Source organism: Muscardinus avellanarius, assembly GCF_963383645.1.
Source record: "Muscardinus avellanarius genome assembly, chromosome: 8".
NCBI classification, from domain to species: domain Eukaryota; kingdom Metazoa; phylum Chordata; class Mammalia; order Rodentia; family Gliridae; genus Muscardinus; species Muscardinus avellanarius.
Window position 1 is genome coordinate 8,268,653 of NC_137794.1, and position 13,029 is coordinate 8,281,681.

Below are 13,029 nucleotides of genomic sequence, written 5' to 3' on the forward strand. Positions count from 1 at the left end.
TAATTTCTGAAGTTCTTCTCTTTCCTCCCTCCTCAAATTTCTTGACGCACATTTTTGCTACTAAATAATAAGAATTGACATTACAGTTTACAATCTTTCTTTGGTCTTCCATTCTTACACTCTGATCAGACCCTCAGCCTTGTTTCTTTCATGAAAAAGAGTTGCACTGTCAATTTCTAGATGAGAATTCCATGTTCCACCGGGCATGCATTTTTTTTTTTTCATGAGGATAATCTACAGAATAGTGTAATAAAATAAAAATGCATTTCTGTTGGAAGCTTGGATCTCACAAATAGACTCCCCACAGCTTTGACCTAGGGTTGCCCACAATCTTACTTAAGTCCACTCATAAAGCTCATAGCACTTTGAATAGTTGTTGAGGGGCTTCAACAGAATAAATTCTGCTTGCTTCTGGTACTAAGAAACCAGGAGAAAAAAAAGGCACCAGATATGTGTGTGACATAGAGCCATATCTGAAGGGTCACCATTACAATTTATTTAATTCTTTTTGTTTTATAGAGACACCCAGGCCTTGGAAGATGTGCTGGGAACATTTAGCAACACTGGTCTTCTCTCCTTGAAGAGTGTCTCTTCTTCTGGCATCCTTATATCTGCAAGCAGCAATGGTTTCCAGGTCTGATGCAGTAAGCAATTCTGATCTCATTTTCATGGCACTGAGTTTTACATCGACCATTACCCATTCTGCACTCTTTGCTCAAATCCAAGCTACCATACTCAGGGTATCTCCTTCTGGCTGTAAGAAGGAGAGAATGACTGGAATTAGCTGTGACACAGGCAGATTTTAAAAGGAGAAAGTTCGAGAAGGAAAAGATCACAAAGGGAAAATGTTGGGGCAAAATTTAAGTGAATACACTGAAACTTGGTGTAAGGGGCATGCTCGATATCAGAATGCGTCTAGGACATAAGTTAAGTGTTCCAACTGTTGCTTTACAAGTGTGTGGACAGTGACTTAAGGATAGTTCAAGTCAACAGTAAGCGCTGAGCGTACTTTATCATGTCTGCCTGACTCTGCAACTATTACATTTTGTTTGGACGGCCCCTCTTCTGCTCTCACAAATGTTATTTGAGCATAACGTTTGGCCTTACCAATTCTATTGCCTGCTATTCTGAGTGCAGTACTTAAACATATCAAAGTCAATCACTGAGCCAAGCATGGGAAGGAGGGAGAGGGAGGGAATGGGGGCCGGAATCAGGAAGGGCTGATTGGGCGATGTGTGCATGTATGTCTCCAATATCTTTTATTCCATCAAGATATATGACTACAATGCACCAATAAAAGATTAAAAATAAATAAATAATGTTTACAAATAGGCAGTACTAGGCGATTTGTCTGAATTCTCACAAATACCCTTCAATATGTTGGGATTTGATCCCCCCCCCCAAAAAAAAAAATCATGTAACAGACATTTGTATAAGGACAGTGACTACATCCTGCAGCCAGTGTTGGCCATTACATGATGTTTTAATTACCTGTGCTACCTTATTATTATTATTTTTTACAACCAAGTCTTTGTAATAGTATTAATTTAAAAATAATTTCTCTCAATTATTGTGTTGCTAATTCTCTTGATAGAAATCAACCAATTTTGGAAAGAAGGCCAAAGCTAGCCTGGCCCTGTTTTTTTAGATAATTTGATTACCACATACTTCTCTATACATTACCTGCCACCACTTTTGTATTACACGGACAGTTGAAATACAGAATTTAATAAACCTAAAATATTCGCTATCTAACTTACTAAAAAAAAAAAAAATGTTTGCTATCCCCTGCCTCTCATTTCTTTTTACCAGTCATGAAAGCTGAGTGAGGGCTTTGTAGCTGAGTCATGAAATGCTGTCATGTAGACGATCTGTCTTTCCTATTTTAAAAGGAGCTGACCTGATCCCAGTGTCTTTTAAATAGACTCCAAGCCTGGCTCTAGGGCTGTGTTTCTTACCTTAAAAAATGTGGGCTTTTGGGGTTAGATAATTTTTCGTTCTGAGGGCTGCTCTGCATGTTTCTGGGTATTCGCAGCATCCTTGGCCGCTACCCAATAGATGCCATTAGTGTTAGTCATAACAATATGAAAGGTCTCCAGGTACCACCTACTGTCTCACTCAATGCAGAGTCACCCTTCACTGAGGAACTCTGGTCTAGTGAGGAGGTGTGAGTGTGTGTGTGTGTGTGTGTGTGTGACAGAGAGAGAGGGGGGGTGCTTTAATATCGTCTCTTCCCTGGTCTCTGCTGATGAATTTAAGAAAGTAAGTGGAGTGAGTAATCTCTCAGTCCATTTCTTTCACACACAAATTTATACATGTGACACTCATGACACTTACCTGAAAAATAATTTATTTAAATACCCTATGATGTGCTATTTAATATATAATTTAGAAATAAGTGAATTATTTTAACCCACAGTTTATTTTCATTTTCACTTACCAGCTTCTTTATTCTTTAGGTAACCACTAATTTTCTTTGGTTCAGGGGTAAAAACCATGACTTATTTTTAGTACAAAATTCTCTTAGATTCAAAGTACACAACAGATTTAAAGAAAGGTGAGTATTGACAATAATACAGTTTTCCACTTGGCAGAAAAAGAAATGGTATTGTGAATCAATCTTTCAGTTCTAGACTTCATGTGTATATATAATCAATAGACAATGAAGAAGCCAAATTACTGGAATGAGTATTTCCCTGCATGGAAATCTTAAGTACTTTTATCTAGATATCTTTTCATCTATAACTCTCTGAGGTATCAAAAGAACATAAAAGGATTTCTTTTTCTTCTTTTTAATCTCAGTGTTGGGCTAGAACCTCCACTATCTAGAAGACTGAAGATGAAATATAAATAAGGGAGATATAAACTAAAAGAATCATCCTATAAGGTAAATATAGCATTCTAATTCTCTATTAATATTTTTACTTTTTATATACCATAGCCTATTTTTTTAATTTTAAGGGGAAATATACACCTGAAATATATTTTTTCTTTGAGAAATTTGTATTAGAAATAATAAAGTTTATCTAAAAGTTCGGTTCATAAATTGACAGGAAAGTACAATATCTTTACTTTGAAAAAATAAGAAAGATACTAAAATGTATTAATACTTATGTTGTAATCTATTTCACTATATTCCCAAGTGTTTTTTAGTTTCTATGTCTATAGGGTACATGATCTGTAAAGTTGTTAAGTAAATGCATAAGTGGCTTTACTTATTAGTAACAGTTTCTAATTTGGCTATTATAAGAAAAAATAATTCAAATGGTTTGTATGGTAATTAGTGTTAGCTATTACTGAAATTAGAAATAAAAGATTCATTATATGTTAATATTTGTATAAATCTAAATCAAGTTAATTGCTATCCCCAGGTAAGGCTGGAAAAATCTACAGTAATAATTTGTACACTGGCAATATGTTATGAGAATTTTCAAAGAAATTTTAGACAAATTTTGAATGAAAAAGAAGAAAATTATTCTTTTAACTGAAGTATCTCCATTAACTTGATACCTCATGAATATTAGACTTGTGTATAAAATTTTACCTATTTTCATATTTTACATGATAGTTTGTATGTTTATTATGTAGATATTTAATATTGTCATGCTGGACTTAAGGACACAATGACAGAATAAAGTTAGTCTCCTAGGATTCTACTATGATTTCTGTTGGGCCTAAAATTTTACCTTGCTACTAATAATGAGTATTGTCCTATGAGTTAGGTGGTAGGATTCGGATTTCTTTGCTGTTGTCACAAACGGGCTTGACTTGAGCTCCTCCTTCCACCTCAAGCTCTTTGAGTAAGTGAGTAGAAGTCAGGCATGGTGGTACACACCTTTAATCCCAGTTGGGAGGCTGAGACAGGAGGATCGCAGGTTCAAGACCAGCTTTAGGAACTTAGGGAGAGTCAGCAACTTAGCAAGACCCTGTTTCAAAACAAACAGATAAATAAATAAATAAATAAATAAATAAATAAATAAATAAATAGGTTTGAAAGCTGGGAATATAACTCAGAGGTAGAATGCCTCTAGATTCAAGCCCCCCCCCCCAGGAATAAGTAGACTTCTTCATATATAAGATTTATTTTATACATACTATCGTTACTTACATATTAATTCAGAAGGAGAGAAAGTGGTTACAGATGTGGTGTGAAGCAAGAGTCTTTGGGGGGAAATTCTAGCCAAAATATAGTTGAGTGTAAAGTATTACTCAATATTCATGTAATTTATAGCACTCAGAGACAGAAGACAGTGACAAGAAATTCTTTTTAAGAGGCCAGCAAGAGATGTAATTTACCTGCAGTGCTCAGAAATGAATACTAAAAAAATCTTAAAAAGGAAGGATTGGTATAAGGTTAAAAAGAAGGAAAAGGTAAATAAATTGCTAATATGATAAATAGATTACTAATATTACTTACCACCTGATTATATTAAATAATATTTTTGGTGAGTGGACTGTGATGATTTTTCTTAATTTTTTGTTTTCAAATATCTTTAAATATAAAGAAGAGTTGCAAAGGCAATAGAAATCCGTTTCCTCTTATGTTTTATCTCATATAACTGCGGTAATGTTAATAAAAAGGAAATAATTAATATTGATGCAATACTATTAACTAAGCTATGCTTTGCTCACATTTTACCACTATTATTTTCCTGCTTTAAAGTTTACTCCCAAATACCATATTAAATTAAGTGTAACAGTCTTTTGATCCCTATGTGATTATTATACTTTTAACAAGAAACAAGTGTTGTCTGTTCAAATTCATTGATGCTAATGCAAATATCCCCACAAATGTTTGCATATTACCTGGTAAAATCGTGACCCAAAAGAGCAGAATAAAGAAAAAAAGATGAATCTTCATGGCAGTGAGTTTCTTAGGGGAAACAATCAACAGATCTTCTTTTTCAAGTCAGTTGTTTTGAAAAAAGGAAACAGAGATCGCTTTTATTTATAGATTCTCCTGGGTAATAATTTTAACTAGGGAGGCTTATCAAGAGTGAAAACATTTGTATGTGTGGTTGAATAATTCATGTTCAAAGAATGTGGTGACCAAATAGTATTATTAAAATTTCTTCATAAAAGTAAAACCTGTTTGAGTAACTTAGACTTTCATAAAGACATACTCTTTTCGGGACTTTTACTTATAAGGCATGTATATTTGAATTGTTAAAGCACCAAGGTAGAAATGTTATAGTAATATAACCCTCAAATACATGTAATGCTAAGCAGTGTGTGTGTGTGTGTGTGTGTGTGTGTGTGTGTGTGTGTGTGTGTGTTTGAATTGATCCCAGGGACATTCTAACTCTGAGCTATACACCTAGTCCTATTTTTCCTTTTATTTTTTAATTTTATTTTCTCTGAGGAACCGGGGTTAAAAAATAAGAGAATTTTAACTCTTAAAGAGATAAGAGGGTGCTCATTCAGTATGTCACTCTGTGATATTTGTTCACACATACTACAAAGTAGCAAACAATTCTGAAGTCAGTAAGTGATTTATAATGCATTCCATTGTAGTCATGGAAAACACAGAATGCTATGAAATATTCCTACTACAGTGAGTTGTCTATTAGCGCAGATTAAAAAACAACCAAAAAGATAGTTGATCTTTAACACTGAGCTATTTACTCTTTATCAGTTGATTGTGTTAAAAGTATGGACAAATAAATCCCAAATTACCATTATTCAAAAAGAACTGGAGTGACTGTTATAACATTGGACAAAATACACCTTGAAAAATAAAATTTATTATAGACAAAGAAAGACATTGTTTAACGATGAAATGGTCAATTTATCAGGAAGATAATATAAGAGCCTTAATATAAGAGCCTCAAGAGGCATAAAGCAAAACAGGACAGAATTTGAAAGAAGAAATAATAGACAACAAATACAATAATAGTGGGACGCATTAATACCCACGCCTAATAATGAATACGGTAACTAATCAGGCCAGTAAAGAAACAGCAACAAAAAAAATAACAATCCTGTAAACGACTAGCCCTATAGATACTTGTAGAACATTCCACCATTCAAAAGCAAAATACACATTCTTTCAAGTGAACAAGGAACATTCTTTAATAAACAACATATTAGATTACACAAAATAAGTGTAGTTTATTTTATTTTTAACCTATGTATTTTATTTTTGGTGGTACTAGGGATGGAACCCGGGGTCTTCTACCTCTGGGCTACACCCCCAGACCTATTTTATATTTTATTTGGAAACAGGGTCTCTTAAACCAGCTGAGGCTGGCTTCGAACCTGCACAACCCTTCTGTTGCAGCCTCTCAAGCGTGGGGATTACAAGCGTGTGCTATCATGCCTGGCTTATGTATTGTTTTTTTTTATGTTGGTGTGTTGTAATCATACATCTTAATGGGGTACAAGATGGTAGAGGTGTACATACACTCACCACTCATTCAGCCCTTCCCCGATTCCCTCCTCATTCTCTCCTCTCTCCTTTTTTCTCATGTTTGGCTCACTGATTAACTTTGATATATCTGTAAATATACATCATGTACATTAGGGAATTTACATATCCCCCCCTACTATTCCCCTCAGTTAGGTCACCTTATTTTCTCATCTATCATTTCTTATTCTTTGTCTAGAGTTCTTTCTATGACCTGTTATGTAAAAAATATGATCAACGTTTTTTAGTGTTCTCAATGGGCAAAAAAAAAATGACTGTTAATTAAAAGTAAACCATCAGATTGTCATGTCACCCAGTAATTCCATTGCTGGCTGTACGACAAGAAGAATTAAAACTAATGATCATACAAATACTTCTGCAGAAAGAGAGAAAGAGATCCAAATTAGCATTCTTTAAAATGAGCAGAAAGTGAGAAAAACCCAAATATCTACCAACTGGTGAATGGATAAGCAAAAATGTGACATGTCCATACAATAGAATATTATTTGGCAATAAAAAATGACTTACAGTAGACATACAAATGACATCATGGGTGAGTCTTGAAAGCATTATCCTTGGTGATTTGAATCAGGAACAAAAGACACAAATTATCTGAATACATTTGTATGAAGTCTATCATGTTCTCAAATATGCAGACACAGAAAATAGATTAATAAAGTTCTAAGGAGCGCAGAGAAGTAGGATGTAGTGTGACTGCTAAGATGAGATTTCTTTGACGATTGGTGCAAGTATTCTATAAATAGCAGTGGTGATGCCTACAGTGTTATAAAGAGACTGATAGCCACTAAATTGTGCACCAAAATTACTGATTTTATGTTATACAACGTATGCTGGAATTTTTAAAGAATATCAATTGTTTTTTTTTTTAAATCTATCAAGCAGATTTCATTTTATTTAATTTTATGCCTTCCCTGTCCACAAAATTTGTTTCAGGAGAAACGTAAATATAAGGACGCTTTATAATGAATGATTATCTTCACTTCAGTGGCACATGGCGGTAATGAGACTCTTCCTCCGAGAACTGCTGCCTAAAAAACATTGACTGTTTTGGAAACTATAAATGTCAAACATGTGAGAAGCAGCAGAAAAGAGGAAATATTTATACTATATTAGTTTGGCAACCTGATGCGGGCCAAACCCACGGAGAATTTAGAAATTGCTCTCCAAAGCAGTAAGGCCTGCGGCTCCACCAAGCGCTGAAGTGGTGTGCTACAGCTCCGCTTTGCAGCTACCCTCCCTTTCAGATAATTCACAGGGGACTTAATGTCGGTTGTTTGCAAGCAATGATAATTATAATACAATTAACTGTTGTTGAGCTGTTACTCTGAACCAGACTCAGCAGTACTTACATATGCTCTCTTCTGAAACTCAGAACACCTTTCTTAAAGTATGATTTTCCCCCCTCTTTACAGATATAGAAAGAAAAGAAAGCTTAAGTAAAATTCCCAGGATCATATAGTATCAGAAATGGAAATCATTAGACTTTAAAAGATGAGGTTATGGGCCTAAATCAGTTATTTTCACCCTTTTAGAAATATAATGTTCTGGGAAGCAAATCTGTAGTGCCCTTGGGCACTGTGGTGAAAGGCAATGTAACAATAACCTGATTAGAAATTCTCCAAGGGACTATGTGACTCTTCCAAAATTCAAAAAAATGGTGAGAATCTCAAAATTCTCACCATTTTCCGTAAAAGCATGAATTTCTATATTTACGATGATAAGATTTCATGCATGGATACAGTATTGGCTGGAGACCAGTTATGGTACTTAAGTTATTCTACTTAATTATTAGCAGGTTCATTGACATCAAGAACAATTACACATCTTTGCCCAGTCCACATATATTATTCACTCAAATAAAATAACAAAAAATTAATGTCAGAATATTTTTTTCTCTGTCAAAATAACAGCCCCATGGGTCTTCCTGCAAAAAAAACCATAAAATAATATTTCTCTGGAGAAATATATATATATATATATATATATATATATACACATATATATAATATTTGTCTATCTATATATACTATATGTCTATCTATATATACTATATATAATATCTCTCTATATACTAATTATATATATGAATGATGTGTATATGTATGTATAAGGTATAAATATGAATGATATGTATATATAATGCATATATAATTATATGTATATACACATCTACACATGTTATATATTTAATATATGGCATAATTGTATATATGATATGTTTAAACATGTATATATGATATATATATTCATATATGCATATAATTAGTCTATTTTCTGTTGCCATAACAAAATACCTGAGACAGAGTAATATATAGAAAAAGTAGGTTTGGCTTACTATGTTACAGGCAGAAAACCCAGGATTGGGTGAGGACACACGCAGGAGAGTTAACATGACCAGACACGAAGCCAGCACAATTCAGGGATCTCCCTTATTGCAGATGAAGTGCGTGTCTTGCTAGCCTCTGAAAACTCACTATTCTTTCACAGTTCTCTACTGTAGTAGGTTCTATAAGTCGACTCCGATCTCCCAGAGTCTTCCCTGCCATAACCAGTTGCTATGAGTTGAGTTTGGAATGAACCATCCCTTTACTAGAGAAGCTGTTCTCAGAATCAAGTGCATCGGTCATTGTTTTGGTGTGCCAGCAGTCTTAGCAAAGCAAACTCTTTTGTGCATCATCTGTCGGTGGTCTTTGGTTCCCCAGGGTAGAGATGACTTTTTACTGGTTCAGCAATGAGTCTACAGACTGGCAGTTCCAAATTTTGGTCCACGATTCAGAGGCTGAGATTTTCATAGTGACAAAAAGATCATTTTGAATTTTTTGTTTATTTGTCTGCTCAATCTCAGAAATGTTTTTCAAAGCGTAAGATATGCTTATGCTAAAATGGCCGGAGGAAACAGAGAAGCACTTTCAGGATCTGGGTGATGCTGCTACTGTTCTGGGAAAGGATAGAAAGAGCAACTTCTTCATTGTATTTTCTGGTATTTGTCTTTTTTCACATAATAAATTAATTTGGTATCTTCTCCCAAACTCTCATGTAAACAAATTTTGAGAACAAGAATCTGACTCTCATCACTGGTTATTGCTCAGCAATTCTATCTGTCAGCATCCTAGCCCAGAATTTGGATTCTGTAGTTAAAGATCAACATCTCTCTTGATAAATGTTGCCTTCTTTTCTAGTTAGTAGCAGAAATAAACATTGTACAGTCAAAGAATATTAAATAGTTTTCAAAAGTATCTTCTTTGTGGATTAGGGTGGCTGGGAATTTGTACATGTTTTTAGTACTTCTTAAACAGAATTTGCTTTTTTGATTCTCTCTGGTGTCTGGCCTATTTAATTAATTAATCACCTGTCTTCATTTTCACTTTTATTTTATTTTCTCTGATTTATTTTATTTTATAGCTTCTTAAGTTAATATTCAGCTCATATATCCAACTTCTCTTTGATAAATATAATCATTTTGTATATAAAATTCCATGAAGTACCACAAATTTAAATACATAGTTTTTTTTTTTCCAAAAAAGAGTATTCTTTGAAGTTAGAAAATAGGAAACTACCTTCCCTGTCTTTGGTTTTTTATTCTTTTATTAACTTAACCCAAGTAGTTCATTATTACTCTGCTCTCCCACCACCCTGAAGGTAACACTTTGTTTGTGACCTCAAGTCCAAACCAGGTGGTACTAATGCTACCCCTGTCACCCCCACACAGATGATCATAATGCCAAAAATCTGAAGGATCTTTATGGATGCTGTTCTTTTTACTTAATTTTTAATGAGGCACTATAATTGTCCTCATTTTTCAGATAAGAAAATAAAGGTTTAAAATTTCACCAAATTGCCGGCAGTCATCTAACTAGTATGGGACATTTGAAAATGGGTGTTGTAGTTGTTTTTCTTACCAGTCCTCATTACTGTTTACTCCTAAGAATTAAGCTGTTTGCACACATGCTCTTGGTTCTATCTGAGCTCCTGAGATACAAAAGTATGTGAAATTTATGTAGAAAATCCTGAAAGCATTATGATAGCATTTTAGGACTTTGACAAAGTATCAATAGAGGAAGAATTGCTATGGCATTATAGAATCATTGACCCAGACTGAATATTATCTGTTCTTGATCTCTCATTTGATATTCTTGGCTTCATTGATATTCAAAGACTCCCCATACTCAGGCTTAAATTGTCATTCATCGAAGAAGGAACATTTGTCAATTGAAAATTCTTGGCCTACCAAACTATGTTTTCCTATAAGTATAGACATCATGGTCATTATAATGCCAATTTTTTTAGTATCCATTTATTTGACTTTAAGGATGAAGCGACCTATGGGGATGATTTTTCTTTACTTATGATTAAAGTAGCAGTATATATTCCTTCATCTCTGATAACAAATGGATCTTAGTACCTGATATTGTCAGTGCTTATATGCCATGAGCAACAGGTTGTGTATGAGGACGTATTATACTATTAATTAGACTATCTTGGACTTCATATATATATATATATATATATATATATATATATATATATATACACTTTAACCTCTTTGCTCCCTATATTGTTTGTTTGTAGAAGGAGAAGGTTGGTCTAGATTATTACCAAAGTCTGTCATTCCTGTATCCAACATTTTGCAAGGATTTTTCTCTTAGGCAAGTAGAAGGCATGTGTGTGATTTATTTTAATCAGATAAAGCATGTTTAGTTGGATTAAAAAAAAAACTCCTTTCTACATGTGGTTTTTTTCCTAAATGTAAGGTCTCATAAAAATATCTTGTATATGTGCATATGTAGGTGAGTGTATATGAACATGGTGAAGTGCAGGTCCAAAGGAGACAGGTGCTACAGTCCTGGTGGCCTAGACCATCATGCCACGGAGTACAAGCTGCCACCCCAGCCCAAGAAGCCTCACTTCTGCCAAAGCGTCAGCCATCTGGTGGCCTCATGTCCACTGAAGGCCCAGCAGGCCCCCAGCTCCCAGGGAAAGCAAGCCTCCTCCCGAGAGGAAGAAGATATCCACAGCCCTGCCCTGCTCCCAGACACCCAGAATTGAGCCACAGAAGGCAGAGGCTATTCCGTTACTATCAGGAGTACAAGGAGCAGGTATCAAAGGGCAGAGTGGAGAAATGGGGATAGGGTGGGTTGGGGGTAGCTGTGTCTCAGGCCGGGGTTCAAGCAGCATTTTTTCTTCCCGCTTGGTGGGGGGTTGAGGCAAAGGGACCCCATCCACGCTCTATCTGAATGCACCCTGGAACACTTTCCACCCTCTCTCCCCATAAATTCAAGATTTCACACAAAGCTTTGGTTTCTAACAGTAAACACGGAGCTACATTCATCGGTCACCTATTAAAACAATCTTGTGGACACTTTGACCAAAGTTTCTTGCACCTGTATAAAAGTTCCTGAGTGACTTGAAAACGCATTCATATAATCTTTCCTGGTCTCCGGACTCTACCCGAGGCTATACCCCAAAACCTCTAGCTTTTTTTGACTGTGCCGTGGATAGGGAAGTTGTTTTCCTTTTAAAGAAGGATGTGTTGTAATACTATTTCCCTTGCCAGAGTGTGAGACCACTAAGTATGCGATCAGATTAATGGGCCCAACCCACAGGCCCACAGGATGCAGTGGCATTGTGGGCGGGACTCTGGGGGCCTGGCGGGGTCTTTTCGCATCTTGTTCTCTCCTAACCTCTCTTGGGATGTGGTGCTGGAACTGTCCCTCCCAAGCAGTGGGTTGTGATGACAGGCAAAGGCTGGCGGAGAGCTGCAGACCTGCTCCTGCTCCTCCCACCCCTTCCCGGCCAATGCGATTTTATTTGTTCCCTTGGATAACTGTCTCTTGGGTCCCACTTTCTCCAAAATGCCAACTGCACTATCTGTGTGCGAGTGACGTATCTTGTGCATTTTAACTTTTCTTCCCTTAATATAAATATTCTGGTTTCGCATTTTTGTGTATTTTAACCTAAGGCCCTCATTCCTGTACCGTGTTCTCAGGCACACGAGAAATTTCAGGGATGTCGGCAGCAGCTCCAGGTCTGCACAGCAGGAATACTTATTATTATTATTTTTTAATCACCATGGAGCAACCATTTGGAATTCACAGCCTATTGGCTGTATGAAGCAAGGAATAAGATCCTTAACCTTTAAAAATCCTTGGCTTCAGGGGAGAGGCCCTATAAGCAAGGGCCTCTTGTAGCGCTCAGAGCCAGTGTCTTTTTCTGTGATAGTGTCGTAGTAGATAAAGAAGGGGAAAAGGGGGGGTTTCGTTTACATGTTGTGGGATCACCACAAACCTACTTCACTGTGTTGAAACGGGGCAAATGCAGTAGAACACACTGGGCGGGGTGTGTCTGACCCTGATTTCTTGTCTCCTCCAAAAGCTGCCCCCTCTAGGTATTATATTTGTCTGGGCTTTCTAGGACTTTACTGAGTGAGCTGGGGATTGTAAGGTGGCCTAGTTTGTGTAAATAGAATGTGTTGGTATTTCTCCATGTTCTTTCGTGGTTTTATTGTTTGCAAACTTCTTTTTGTATCGAGAGAAAAATAGTCAAAGCATCTTTGACATAAAGTTCTGCACCAAGCAAAAGGATCTGAAACACAAGTATGGGGT

At 35.8% G+C, this 13,029-nt stretch overlaps 1 protein-coding gene across 1 annotated transcript; it reads right to left on the reverse strand.

Moving 5' to 3' along the window:
• Positions 1-605: 605 nt before the first annotated feature.
• On the reverse strand, positions 606-4,861 carry LOC308265997 (beta-defensin 110; the record flags this gene model as incomplete). The annotated part of the gene is made up of 2 exons (XM_080700062.1): positions 606-754; positions 4,807-4,861. The coding sequence occupies 2 exons, from the start codon at positions 4,859-4,861 to the stop codon at positions 606-608; spliced, it is 204 nt and encodes a 67-aa protein (XP_080556188.1).
• Between the last annotated feature and the right edge of the window lie 8,168 nt (positions 4,862-13,029).